The sequence below is a fragment of the Macaca nemestrina genome, chromosome 1, assembly GCF_043159975.1.
Source record: "Macaca nemestrina isolate mMacNem1 chromosome 1, mMacNem.hap1, whole genome shotgun sequence".
Classification (NCBI taxonomy): domain Eukaryota; kingdom Metazoa; phylum Chordata; class Mammalia; order Primates; family Cercopithecidae; genus Macaca; species Macaca nemestrina.
The window spans coordinates 85,237,398-85,251,800 of NC_092125.1; the positions used below are offsets into that span (position 1 = coordinate 85,237,398).

At 47.3% G+C, this 14,403-nt stretch overlaps 2 protein-coding genes across 28 annotated transcripts in view; one reads left to right on the forward strand and one right to left on the reverse strand.

The window, feature by feature from the left end:
* COQ8A (coenzyme Q8A) overlaps positions 1–2,839 on the forward strand; it is a 46,614-nt gene extending 43,775 nt beyond the window's left edge. For all 4 annotated transcript variants that reach the window (XM_011736266.2, XM_011736246.3, XM_011736252.3 and 1 more), the window contains exons 13-15: positions 175–240; positions 551–637; positions 1,754–2,839. In XM_011736266.2, the coding sequence (XP_011734568.1) occupies positions 175–240; positions 551–637; positions 1,754–2,038 (438 nt within the window). In that variant the 3' untranslated portion in view covers positions 2,039–2,839. The remainder of the gene's footprint in view (positions 1–174; positions 241–550; positions 638–1,753) is intronic.
* A 2,906-nt stretch (positions 2,840–5,745) lies between these two features.
* LOC105478710 (CDC42 binding protein kinase alpha) overlaps positions 5,746–14,403 on the reverse strand; it is a 330,193-nt gene continuing 321,535 nt past the window's right edge. For 22 of the 24 annotated variants that reach the window (XM_011736411.3, XM_011736402.3, XM_011736395.3 and 19 more), the window contains 2 exons: positions 10,652–10,809; positions 5,746–10,231 (listed from right to left, as the gene is read on the reverse strand). In XM_011736411.3, coding sequence (XP_011734713.1) covers positions 10,100–10,231; positions 10,652–10,809 — 290 coding nt within the window. In that variant the 3' untranslated portion in view covers positions 5,746–10,099. Of the gene's footprint in view, positions 10,232–10,651; positions 10,810–14,403 lie in introns of those variants that run through there. The other 2 variants (XR_011614991.1, XR_011615009.1) reach the window with 1 other exon arrangement.

The following is a 14,403-nucleotide window of genomic DNA, read 5'->3' on the forward strand; positions in this document are numbered from 1 at the left end:
CTCTGAATGGGGCGCGTGAGGCCCTGGCCTGCCCCTTGTCCTGGGAAAGTCAGCAGAGAGCTCAGGGCTCCGGGAGTGGGGATCCTCACCGCCCTTTGTTGTACCCCCTTCCTGGCCCCACACCTGCACCATGGAGCAGCGGGGCCAAACTTCTCCTGGTGTCTCTGTCCCCAGGTGGCTCTTTTGGATTTTGGGGCAACGCGGGAATATGACAGATCCTTCACCGACCTCTACATTCAGGTAACAGGAGAGGGGCCCTGGCCTTGGTCCATGTTTTTCTGAGGCTGGGACAGGATGCTGGGGGACTTGGGGCGGGGAGAATGACTGGGTTCCTGCCCTTGTGTCCCCAACTGTGCTGCCTGCCCCTCAGGTCTGGTGACAGCGGGCATTTAGGCTGACAGATGCCAGGCGTGTCACCGCACTGGCCGGGGGCCTTGTGCAGGGAGAGGATGAGGGTAGGGTGGGCCTGAGTGTGGCACTTGGCTCCCTGGGATGTCGGGAGCTTTTCTTTCCATGCTGCCCACGGGTCCCCTCCTGTGCCTCTCCCCAGATCATCAGGGCTGCTGCCGACAGGGACAGGGAGACTGTGCGGGCAAAATCCATAGAGATGAAGTTCCTCACCGGCTACGAGGTTAAGGTGAGCAGGGTTGCGGGGGATCCCCGGGACCTGCCGACCCAGGGCCCAGCTCCCTGTGTAGGAATGGATGAAAGCACAGCGGGCAGCTGCCCTCAAGGGGCCCCCAGAGCCTGGGCCTCCTTGGGCATGGTCTGAAAGCTGGGGCCTGCCCCAGCCCATGCCGCCATGCTGTGCGTGAGATTTTCCGAGTGGTTCAGTGAGTTGGGGACTCAGGGGACTTGTCATGAAGCTCTTGTTTCTGCCTCTCACTCTCGCCCACTTATGGCTTGGGGTCAGGGCTTGATTGAGCCAACGTGCAGAGCAAGTGGGAAGGGAAGCCCCAGTCCTGCCCTCATCGAGCCTCCGTGGGGAGAGTCGGAAGAAGCCTCAGAAGCCTTTTAAATAAAGGCGAACGTCTGTGCTGGTGCCGCCCGAAGCCACCCACAAGGCGGCGTTTTCCGCTTGCTGCTTGACAGTGGGGAAGGAGTTAAAGAAATCCAGGTCAAGCCTTGGGTTTGCCGTCTGGTAGGAGTGCCTTTTGAGGCATGTCAGGATCTCTGAGCCTCCCTTATCTCAGCTGTAAGCCCTCAGCGGGCAGCAGCTCTCTGCCACCTCTTCCATATGGCCACTCGCACTGACTTGATTCCTGGCCCCCATCCCTCTGACCACCTCAGGCTGTCCCTGGTGGCAGCTCTTCTCCCCTGCTCTGCTGCTGGCAGGTTCCTTAGGCTGCTAGTTCCTGTGGGCAGACACAGCCGCTGGATGTGTCTTGGGTGGACTCTGGCAGACTCAGACACGCATGGTGGGAGGCCCTGCCAGCTCAGGCCCACGGACTCTGTTCTTTTTGGCCAGAACAGTGTTTTGTTAAAACTTGGAATGAGTGCCACGAGGAGGGACGCATCCTCTGCATTCTGCCACAGGCCCCACCACTCCCTTTTGTATTGCATCAGCCCAGTTCATGTTACCCTCGTGTTCCCGGCCCCTGTGGGTTTGAGTTTATGCCCATTACCGTGATGTAATCCAGTTTACAGCAGAGTTTTGAGTGAGAACTCAGCGCTCTGGGCACTGTGGGAGGAACCCAGGCTGGTGGAGGGCTCTGTTGTCTCGCCGCCATTTACCCTTCCTCTCCTGCCCCAGGTCATGGAAGACGCCCACTTGGATGCCATCCTCATCCTGGGGGAGGCCTTCGCCTCCGATGAGCCCTTTGATTTTGGCACCCAGAGCACCACCGAGAAGATCCACAACCTGATTCCCGTCATGCTGAGGCACCGTCTCGTCCCCCCACCCGAGGAGACCTACTCTCTGCACAGGAAGATGGGGGGCTCCTTCCTCATCTGTTCCAAGCTGAAGGCCCGGTTCCCCTGCAAGGCCATGTTCGAGGAGGCCTACAGCAACTACTGCAGGAGGCAGGCCCAGCAGTAGGGCTGCGGGCCACGCCCGGGCCGGCTCCAAGGGAACTCTCTCCTTCAGACAGGCCAAAAACCAGTAGGGAGGTGGTGGTGATGCTCTTTTTAACTCCTTTGCCCAGTAAGAGGGGGTGGCTGCCTGGAGCCCCGTAGCCAGTGTTTCCCACGGTTTCTGTTGCTAAATGGTTGTAGGGTGAGAAGTGCAAGAATGAAGATGAAGACCACTGCTCGGTCAGTCTGCCTCTGAGTGTCCTCTCAAATAAGTAGATGAAGATGAAAGGGCAACTTTGTTTTCTTTTTCCTGACATGAATGTTAAGCAGAAGGGAGAGTCCTTACTCCCTTCCAACCTCTGTTCCAGTGCAAAACCCAGAAACATGAACACGGATACAATTGTGGGATTTCATTATCTGTGTAGTAGGGGTGTGTGTATGTGTTTCTAGAGTGAGATTTGTGTTTTCTGCCCTTTTCCTCTCCAGCCGATGGGCTGGAGCTGGGAGAGGTGCTGATGTAACAGTGCCAACAAGTGCTCCTTAAGCCTGTGAGGCCCAGGCCTGTAGGGCTGGCTCTCATCTTTGACAGCTGAATGTTTCTGAAGAACTGCTGCCCCATGGTGAGGGTGGGAGCAGAACAGGGAATGCCAGACACAGGCTGGCTGCTGCTGGAAAGTGGGGTGGGACTTCCTTCCTCGGTCTGGAGAGGCACAGGTGTCACCAGTTCCAGCCAAAGGCTCCTCACAGGTTCTGTGAATTTTTGTACAAGTCTTGTAATGATCGAATCAACTTGTTGCAATTTAATAAAAATGCTCGTGGGAAGTGCTTTGGCGCGTGTACTTCTGTATTTGGCGTGTGTGTTCTGTATTCTGGAGAATGATGACCCGTATCTTCTAGCTCGTGGTGGTGGTGGTTTCGTGACCTGATGGTCAGAGCAGGCTCAGTGTCACAGCCCATTTGCAAGGTTTGGGCCTGGTTCAGCGTGCGGCTCTTGGCCCCGAACCTGGAAGGCTCAGCCCCGTTCCCTGTAAGAAGGTTGGTGGGGGTGGTGGAGAACAGGAGGAGAGGCTGCAGTGTCACTGCCCCAGCCCCCAGCAGGCTGTACCACACTGCTGAAGCAGCTGTATCCGGTGATGGCGGCAACTGGGAGGACAGTGACACCTGCCCGCAGGGCTGACTCCGGTCTGCATCACAGTGAGACGTCTCCTCTCTAGACATCAGCTGCAGTTGAGGACCACTTCCTGCAAAGTGGCTTTTCCTGGGGCCAGCTTGATTCCTAGGTAACAGGACACACTGGACACTGAGCTGGGGCCCTTCCTACAGACCTGTGAGCCATTGAAAGTGCAGCTGCAGACCACAGAGGCCCAAAAGAGGCTTTGAGAGGTACAGGCTTTCAGGGTTCTTAAAACGTAGTTTATGAAATTTGGGATTGCTGAGTAACAGACCCAGTGGGCTCCAGGACAGGATGGAGAGGTCCGGGTGGTGTCCGTGAGGCTGCCTGGCTAGCAGTGGTGCCCAGCACCACTGGCAGATCCCTGGCTGTAACTCTTGTGGCTCTCGTAAGGGTATTTGCTGTTATTTAGCGAACTCTGCAGCGCTCAGATCTGAAGCCAACGCCCTGCAGAGTAAACAGCAGGGGCAGAACCCAGGCCAGCCCCAGCCAGGGCTCTCACAGCATCTTCCTCTTAAACAAGCCAAACAAGTCAAGCAGCAGCATGCGGTGGGGGGAAGGGAAAGGAGAACAGAGAGCCAGCATTTGCTTCCCCAGGAACCACGACCGTAACTGCTGGGAGAGGAGGAATTGTCTTTTTTTTTTTTTTGAGGCGGAGTCTTGCTGTGTCCCCCAGGCTGGAGTGCAGTGGTGATCTCGGCTCACTGCAAGCTCCGCCTCCCTGGTTCACGCCATTCTCCTGCCTCAGCCTCCTGAGTAGCTGGGACTACAGGCGCCCACCACCATGCCCGGCTAATCTTTTGTATTTTCAGTAGAGATGGAGTTTCACCGTGTTAGCCAGGATGGTCTCAATCTCCTGACCTCGTGATCTGGCTGCCTCGGCCTCCCAAAGTGCTGGGATTACAGGTGTGAGCCACCACACCGGGCTGAGAGGAGGGATTTTCTAAGGGAAATTGGAATACGGTTTGTGTGTCCTAAGTCTGACAGCCAGCTGAGGACTAGAGCCCTCCCTGTGAAGACAGTGGGGATCACTGGATTGCAAATTACTCTAATCCCCAAGCAAAGCTGGCTCTGAAGCTGGCCACACATACTTACTCTTTTGTACCTATTTTGATTTTTACTGTATTGTGATGCATGATTCCCCGTGCTCACCCATTCACACTGAGACATGGGGCATGAGAACATGGCAAATCATGGCTTGATTTTCCCAGGGTCTGTGTCTTCGTATCCTTAACATCTAAGTGAAGGGCTGGACACTGCATAACAAAAATAATATTTGTTAATGTAGGCTTTAGTGGTTACTCATAAGGACAAAACACTGAGCCATAGGCTAGAAGTTAGATTCTGAGTGCTTTTCTACATTAACTCCTGACACTCCAAGTGAGTTTTTACAGAGGAAAAAAAAGAGGCTCAGAGGTTAAGTGGTAGAACCAGAATTTGGAACAAGACAGTCTGGTCTTACAGTCTACACTAATGGGACCAAACCAAGGGCTGGCAAACTATGATGGTCCAAGGGCCACATCTGGCCCAGTGCATTTTCCTATATTCCTATATACAGGAATATAATGCTGTATATATAGTTTACAGCATTATATTCTAACCAAAAAATGATCACGCCAGGTCATGCAAAACCGTACAATATTACAACAGGAAAAACCCTAAAAAATTTATAAAATGAATGATACTACACTATCAAATAAAAAAGCAAGTCATTTTGTTTTCATATTTCAAGGTTGATTTGAGTCAGCTTCCCCTGGAACTGCATGGTGTCCTGTGTAGGGAGGTGCCCAGCGTGCTGCATTTTTGGTTTTTTAAGTTTTATTGGAGCACAGCCACTCTCGTTCATGTATGTAGCAGGCTAAGACTGTTTTGCACCGAAATGCCACAGCCGGGGGGCTGCAGCGAACTATATATACAGCCCACAAAGGCACAAGGATTTCCTAACTCGTCCTGGACAGAAAAGGGTTGCCAAGCCCTGTTCTAAAGCACTGCACAGCTGACATTATAGCAAACCAACGTAACAGTAACAGCCACAAGTGTCAATTCCAAGGGCCATTGGAACCGGAAGTGTTCTCTGAATAACTATTTAGCTGCCACCAGTTCAGGAGTTCCTTTAATGCCACCCCTGGACCTTCCCTGTAGGTTCTTAGATGCACCATTGTTAACTCCAGAAAAGCAGTAACAGTCAGTCTTGTTTAAGTGACACAAAATCAAACTCCTCCCACATTCACACTGTCCGGGCCACTCATGAAACCTCATGTAGCCAGAGCTTGGTCTTGTGGACTGAAGCAACAGCAACAGGGAAGTTCTGGCCAGAAGAGGGGAGTTGAAAGCTTCAGGAGAATTGAACATCATTCTTACCTGAGCTAAGGAAGACATTAAGAAAGTCCTAGATTAAACCACGGGGGCAAACTAACCCCATGTCCTTTTACGGTGTAAGGAAGCAGCCTGGATGAGGAGGGAAGCCAGCAGAAAGAAGAGAAGTGACACGCGGAGAGGTGGCACCTTTCTCTATTCCTCAGACTTTCAAGTGGGGGGAAAAAAGACAAAATACTCAATGCTAACAGTTCTCTGTTTTATTGCAATACAGCAAAGTCTGGTTAATATTAAGTGATATCAACATAAAATATTGGTGAGGAGTCTTTTGTGACATTTTTTACTATCCCACCTTAAATATTTCTGTGCAAAAGAATCCACATCATTGTTTGGTAGCAGAGGATCTCTTAGAAAGTTCCCTAAAACATTGAGGGCATAAAACCAAACAAAATAAAATAAGGATAGGCTAAAGCAGTATCTTTCCCCCTCCATACACATTTGTCAGCATTATATTCTAACCAAAAAATGATCACACCAGGCCATGCAAAACTGTACAATATTACAACAAGAAAAACCCTAAAAAATTTATAAAATGAATGATATTACACTATCAAATAAAAAGGCAAGTCATTTTGTTTTCATGAGATTTCAAGGTTGATTTGAGTCAGCTTTCCCCGGAACTGCATGGTGTCCTGCGTAGGGAGGCGCCCAGCGTGCTGCCAGTGCTGGGGGAGCCCGCACTCCTTATCTAGCAGGAGTGCACAGAGAACTCTGGACTTGAGTAACAATTAAAGTCATAAGGAAAGAGGTTTCAAAATGGGCTCAATGAAATGCAGCTCATCTAGTTCAGGACTGGGCCAGAGAGAGGGGGGAGTGGAGTGCCCAATTCATTCCTATTGTGCTCACTGGATGTGGGCTACGGCAAAGTCTGCTCTGAGCGCCCCTCTGTCTAGACTGGATGGGGAGCCTTAGGCTTGGCAAGGCCTACCTGCTGGGAGACTGCAGTGGTTGTGATCCCGGTCAAAGGCGGCAAATGGCCCTGCTGCGTCAGTGGTTTTGACGTCTGCTCACCCCTGCTCTGGCTTTTCCTTAATGATACCTGAGATGCCACATAAATGTAACCAGTCTTTCTCAGAAATAGATGTGGCCACTAAGTAACAAAATGACATAATTCTAACCTATGGAAGGAGAGGCTGAGAGCCAGCCGGGAATGATAGATTGTTGCTGTAAACATGACAGGAATTTCAGATTCTCCCCTGAAGTGTGGGCACAATAATTGGCTGGAAAACCAAATAGATGGGCTCGTTTTAGTTGTATCTCATAGCCTGAAAGCTGTGCTCCCTGGGAAATAACAGAAATCACTAAGTGTGTTGGGGGTGTCTATAAATACATATATAATAACAAAAAATGTAAGATCTACTTTAGCAATAATTTGACAAGGAGCAAGACTTTTGTTTTTGGCAAAAATAAATAATATATATGTATGTAATTTTAAACACCCAAAGCACAAAACATGATTAGTCAGAATTCAAGGGTAGATAACTTGGCTGGACATAGATAGCACCAAATACTAACGCAGATAGACTATCTCAGAAATGCCTCTGAATGTATTTTTTTCTATTGAGAAACAAGTGTCTGCTGCCATATACATTTTTAAAATGTCCTGAATGAAAACAAAGGATGTCTTCAGATAGTAATAAAATACTTTACCTGTGAGCTTTGCTACTGACTCCTCTGAATGGTCATTTATGTTTTTTTCCCCTGAACTCACTCCTTGTCTTTTCACATCATTCTTCTCAGAAGCTTCTGGAGGTAACAGGCTTCATATTTAAGGGTGGGATAAACCCAGTAGGATGACCATTATTTTGGGAAAACCCTCCCCAAAACTATTACCCCTGGCAGTGTTTCTCCCCTAAAGCCCAGGTTTTAGAATCTACACACATTTGGGACTGCTCTATTATGACTGATGAGATGACTTGCCATTGCAGTGGAAAAATCAAAGAGCGCCGTGGTGCAATCCATGGAGTGAATATGGACAATCCGCCCAGTTAGCCTGGCAACCAAGACAAGCCTCAGTAGTTCTCTCTCATCTGCCCTGTTGGGAGGTGGAAGGGTATGACCCATTGCAGTAGAGCCTAGACTTTAGGTAGGGTTATATTTTGATCCTAAAAGCATCCTTTGGAAAATAAGCACCTATAGGCAACAACAATTCACAATTACTTGTCAAAGCTACAAACTAATGGCTTATGTCAATAAGCCATTTATCCTGTTAATCTCAGCTTGGGATGGCCTCCTCCCTGCCTGAGAAGAGAAGGGAGAGAGGAGAAGTCAAGGGGAAAGGGAAGAGGAGGATGGGGAGGGTGGGGAGAGTGAGAAGGAGAGGAGGGGAGGGTGGGGAGAGTGGGGAGGAGAGGGGGAGAGTGGGGAGGAGAGGAGGGCAGGGTGAACAGAAGGGGTGTGAGCTGGTCACGAGCACCAGGCAGGGGGCCGGCTGGCTGACTCCCTTCTCTCACGTGGAGTGCTGAAGACAAGGATCTACCTAGTCATATGACAATGATCCAATTAAAGGGCCGACCCTTGGTATTCAGGTGACAAAAGTATTTTTATACTTCATTCTAAAAAGCAGAAAGATTTGGGAGATTAGAACTGTGCTGTGAATTACACCCATCCAAAACAAAATATAATCAAATCTGAGCTGGCACCAAACTCAGAATGTTTAAATGTCAAAGCTGTTACGTGAAAATTCCCAATTATAGGTGCTTGCAATGGAATCCCTAGCAGGATCCTTTCTTCCCTCACTGCATCTCAGAACCTTCTCCACACAGCAGCATCACCTGGAAACAGCTTCAGCTCCCTGCACATGCCACAGGCCAGCATGGGCTACTGCCAGTGTCACAGAGGTGGAGTCACAGACAGCAGCAGTGAAATGATGGCCTTAAACACTGCAACTCAGGTTAGCAACTGCAGGAAAACTTTCTTCATTTTCACTGAATTTTAAAGAGAGAATCCTGTCTCTCTCAGAGAAACTTAGGCGAAAAGTAAAAGAGAGGCAAAATCTCTTTCCTTCCATGAGATATTTTTATTTTTATCTCTTTCTCTACTCATGTGCTTAACTAGTGAAATGACTCTGTAGAAATAGATCATTCTGATTCTGCATCTCATTTCCTTATGGCAACTACAACAGGAGGAATCCAGCTGAAAATGCCACTAACCCCACAATCCAGCACCTGAGAGGAGGCCAGTCCGAGCCCCGTGCTGGGCTTATTCTGGCCTGTGCACTGGGGTTGTATTGTCCATTTTCCACTGGCTATGGGAATAATATTTGGTTAAGGCTCTTCAAGCCCTTGCTTTTGAGGTTTTACATTATTTGGTAATGAAAGCCTTTTTTTCTTCCTTTCTCAGGCTTATCTGAAGAAGCTCATGCCCACCCTCAACAAAACAGACTCCTCCTTGGGAACCGTCTCCAGCCCTGGGACAGACACCTCACTGTAACTTAGGGAGGGACAGGATGAGACCAGGAAGAAAAGCATTTTTAGAAACTATTTTCTGGACCTTCAGAAGCTACAACACTCCTTGCACCCTTTCAGATGGAAGGGATCAGAGGTGACAGAATCATATATTTCTACATTTATCTGCAGAAGATAAAAATACAATAAAAAGTGAGAAGTGTTCAAATTCTACCACTAGGAAAAGAAACACCTCGGGTGGAGATGAGTTAGCCTGCTGCTGCTGCTGCTGCTGAAGTGGCTTCAGATGTTAAAGCTCTGGTGCCAGGGCACACTCCAGACCAGCAAAACCAGGCTCTGCAAATGTTTTCCAAAGCTCCCCGAGTGACTGGAGCCTACGACCAGTTTGAGGACAGGGCAATAAAGGGAACTCTGATTTCTCTCGCTCTGCCTCTAAAAATGTGAGCTTGAGGCCTTTCCACCCTTTACATTACTTAGCTGGGAAACAGACAAGAAACAACGTATTTCTTTAAATTAAATCATCTCTCTTATATATGCATCCATCTTTTGTTGAATACAAGAGGCTCCTTTTAAATATATACTTTCAGTACTTCTACATTTATGTATTCATTTAAACTCTGTATTGTAGTAAAATATGCATTGTTTTAATTCATAAGGATTTCCTGGCAACAATCAGGTTGACACTCACTGTGGTTGCCAATTAAGAGCTTAGTGAGCCACTCCAGGGACGGATTCTCCCTTCTGGATGCGGAGAATCCCATGAGCTATTTTAGGACTATAATGAGACTCTACTGTGAAAGCAAAATCTGTCTAATCTTATTCTTATCACTTACATTTGTGTAATCTATTTAAGCTACCTTTGGGAGTAGGGGCAAAATGTTACTGAAAGCAACTCTAAGTGCATGGAATGAAATCAACGTTAATCTAAGCTGCTATGGAAAGTCTGTCTTTGTTGTTGCTGTTAGGCTAGGGGCGTGGATCTGAGAGTCATGTCGTCAGAACTCCTGAATCCCTGTCCTGCTACTGCTGCCAGCCCCTGGTGGCTTTCAGGCTGAGGTGGAGGGAAAAGATGAAAGTGAGAAGAGGCGAGTGGCAGGGAGCGGAGAGCGAGAAGTCTCAGTGCTGAGGCAGCTCATGGGTCCCAGCTCCCGCGGTCAGTGCTCTCCAGGGAGAGGCTCTTGGTCTTTCGGGGTGAAACTGGGCTTGGGGGGCTGCTTAGGTTGGAACTGTTGGAAGCTGTGGAATGCCTCGGAGAGTCAGAGTCCTGTAAGGCCCAAAGTAAAACAATGAGAAGCAGGGGGAGAAAGGGAGGCAGAAGGAGCTCAGATTACCACCGCCCCCTCCAGCCACCCTGACCAAATAACCCCATGGGGCTTCCTCGCTGTCAGTATAAAGCCCCTTCTATGAGCTGAGGAAGAGACACAGAACATGTATGCTCCATCCTTTCTGTAGGCCTTTACAGATGATGGTATTTTCACACAAAAGCCAGAAGTCTGAATGCCTCTGGGAAAATTGCAGTTTGCAACCCAAGTGACTGGCCTAGTTGCCCACTGGCCAAGAGTGAATGCTGGCCCCTGACCCCGACCCCTGCTGCAGTTGAGGCCAATCCTAAGGTGGTGGGATTGCTTAGAAAGACGCCCTAGTCTTTTTGATGCATGACGTCTCCGGAACCCTGCCCACTCACCTCTCCGTCAAAGTCCCTCGCCGGGGCATCACTTCCTTGGTCCATGCCTCCGGAGGACAAAGAGCCCTCTGATGGGGAGGGCATGGGCTGCCGCTTGGCATTGTAGCTTCCTCCAGAGAATTCCCTCTTTAATGCGCTGCCATTCTGTGCGGATGACCCTACAGTACATCATGCAGGCAAAATTTTACATATGCAGAGGGGACAATACTCTAGAAAGCACACAGACTGCTGAGCTGACAGGCCATCCTTTGTAGGCCCCAGACCCCTCCTCCCCTGAAGCACATTAAGTCCAACTGTAGTACCTTTGCCCTGGGCTCAACCCTGAATCCAGCAATCTCACTCGCTATTCCTGTCCACCCCAGCCACGGGGACTCCCGGTGAGTGAGCAGCACTCTCTAGGCTGTGCCATCTGCCCAAATGCCCCACTTGCTAACAATTCCCCGGAATCCGTCAAGTCTCCACCTGCCTGGTACTGCCTCGCAAGTCTTTCCCAGTCACTGACAGCTCCCAGGCATCTTTCACGGCATTTATGAAGTCATGTTATCATCATGTGCCTGCCATTCTCCTAATAGATGAGGTGTCTTTGCCTCTCCAGGGCCTAGCACAGGACATGGCACACGGCAGGCTCAAAACAGATGTGCTAAAGGAGGAAGCTGAGTTGAACCATCCCCAGAGAGAGGCCATGCCACCCAGTGCAGAAATATCGCTTATCTTCTAGACAATTTTCATAAAACCACAAAGAGAACATAAAAGTACTTTTACTTCACAGGGCAAAGAGCCTGAGATATAAAATAAAAATGAGGTTTTCTTCAAAGCCACTCTCTACTGTGTTCTCAAAGTTGGGGTACGTAACAGTGGACCAGCAGCATTCACAGGAAGAAAAGCCAAGAGGCAAAACACCCTAGGAATCTCGGGGCTATTGTCAGTACCTATTTAAAGCTCTTAGCATTCCTTACTACTACAAAGTTTTTGCTTAAACATGCCTTAATCGTGCTGAGTTTCTGTATTAGGATTATTCGTCCAAAAGACTGTGTTGAGGTTTTAGTACAACTCTAAGGTACAGGCTGTGCTTGTTTCAACTTTTTGCTGGTTTAAGATGTCTCAAGTGATTTTTACATTAAGAATTCAGTGAAAATGTCAAAACATGATAGTTTAAAGCAGCACATTTATCTAATGACCACCAAAATACACAAGTGTTCATAAATAAACTGAACAAGAGCCTGCCTGGGCGGACTCTGTCCTTGGTAATCCCCCTTCCACCTCCCTTCCTCAGCTTCTTTGCGAAGCCCCTACCTAGGCTGCAGTCACAGGCTCGTTGGCATTTCCTCAACACTGTAACTGACTGACCGCAGATCAGCAACACTGGTAACACAGATAAGCAATACTGCTTAGCGTATGATGGAGCTTTACAAACACCAACGCCCAGCCCTATCCCGGAACAATTACAGCAGAGTTTCTGATTTAACTTTAAAGGTTCTCCTGTGATTTTTGCACATTGACTTTGTATCCTGAGACTTTGCTGAAGTTGCTGGTCAGCTTAAGGAGATTTTTGGACTGAGATGAACGGGTTTTCTAAATACACGATCATGTCATCTGCAGACAGAGACAATTTGGCTTCCTTTCTTCCTATCTGAATACCCTTTATTTCTTTCTCTTCTCTGATTGCCCTTGCCAGAACTTCCAGCACTATGTTGAATAGGAGTGGTGAGAGAGGGCATCCTTGTCTTGTTGCAGTTTTCAAAGGGAATGCTTTCAGCTTTTGCCCATTCAGTATGATATTGGCTGTGGGTTTGTCATAAATAGCTCTTATTATTTTGAGATACGTTCCATCAATACCTAGTTTATTGAGTTTTTAGCATGAAGGGTGTTGAATTTTATCGAAGGCCTTTTTTGCATCTATTGAGATAATCGTGTGGTTTTTTCACTGGTTCTGTTTACATGATGGATTACGTTTATTGACTTGCGTATGTGGAACTAGCCTTGCATCTCAGGGATGAAGCCAAATTGATCGTTGTGGATAAGCTTTTTGATGTGCTGCTGGATTCAGTTTGCTAGTATTTTATTGAGGGTTTTCGCATCAATGTTCATCAGGGATATCGGCCTGAAATGTTCTTTTTTTGTTGTGTCTCTGCCAGGTTTTGGTATCGGGATGATGCTAGCCTCATAAAATGAGTTAGGGAGGATTCCCTCTTTTTCTATTGTTTGGAATAGTTTCAGAAGGAATGGTACCAGCCCCTCTTTGTACCTCTTGTAGAATTCGGCTATGAATCTGCCTGGTCCTGGGCTTTTTTTTTTGGCTGGTAGGCTATTAATTACTGCCTCAATTTCAGAGCCTGTTATTGGTCTATTCAGGGATTCGACTTCTTCCTGGTTTAGTCTTGGGAGGGTGAATGTGTCCAGGAATTTATCCATTTCTTCTAGATTTTCTATTTTATTTGTGTAGAGATGTTTATAGTATTCTCTGATGATAGTTTGTATTTCTGTGGGATCAGTGGTGATCTCCCCTTTATCATTTTTAAAATTGTGTCTGTTTGATTCCTCTCTCTCATTAGTTTGGCTAGCAGCCTATTTTGTTAATCTTTTCAAAAAAACAGCTCCTGGAATCATTGATTTTTTGAAGGGTTTTTCGTGTCTCTATCTCCTTCAGTTCTGCTCTGATCTTAGTTATTTCTTGTCTTCTGCTAGCTTTTGAATTTCTTTGCTCTTGCTTCTCTAGTTCTTTAAATTGGGATGTTAGGGTGTTGATTTTAGATCTTTCCCGCTTTCTCCTGTGGGCATTTAGTGCTATAAATTTCCCTCTACACACTGCTTTAGCTCTGTCCCAGAGATTCTGGTACATGTACCTTTGTTCTCATTGGTTTTAAAGAACTTATTTCTGCTTTCATCTCATTATTTACCCAGTAATCATTCAGGAGCAGGTTGTTCAGTTTCCATGCAGTTGTGCGGTTTTGAGTGAGTTTCTTAATCCTGAGTTCTAATTTGACTGCACTGTGGTCGCAAGACACTGCTATAATTTCCGTTCTTTTGCATTTGGTGAGGAGTGTTTTACTTACAATTATGTGGTCAATTTTAGAGTAAGTGTGATGTGGTGCTGAGAAGAATGTATATTCTGTTGATTCGGAGTGGAGAGTTCTGTAGGTATCTATTAGGTCTGCTTGAATCACTGTGCAGAAATCACATGCATTCCTACACACCAGTAATACAGACAGCCAAATCATGAGTGAACTCCCATTACAATTGCTACAAAGATAATAAAATACCTAGGAATACAACTTACAAGGGATGTGAAGGACCTCTTCAAGGAGAACTACAAACCACTGCTCAGTGAAATAAAAGAGGACACAAACAAATGGAAGAACATACCATGCTCATGGATAGGGAGAATGAATATCATGAAAATGGCCATAATGCACAAAGTAATTTACAGATTCAATGCTATCCCCCCATCAAGCTGCCAATGACTTTCTTCAAAGAATTAGAAAAAACTACTTTAAATCTCATATGGAACCAAAAAATAGCCTATGTAGCCAAGACAATCCTAAGCAAAAAGAACAAAGCTGGAGGCATCACATTACCTGACTTCAAACTATACTACAAGCCTACAGTAACCAAAACAGCATGGTACTGGTACCAAAACAGATATATAGACCAATGGAACAAAACAGAGGGCTCAGATATAATGCCACACATCTACAACCATCTGATCTTTGACAAACCTGACAAAAACAAGCAATGGGGAAAGGATTCCCTAA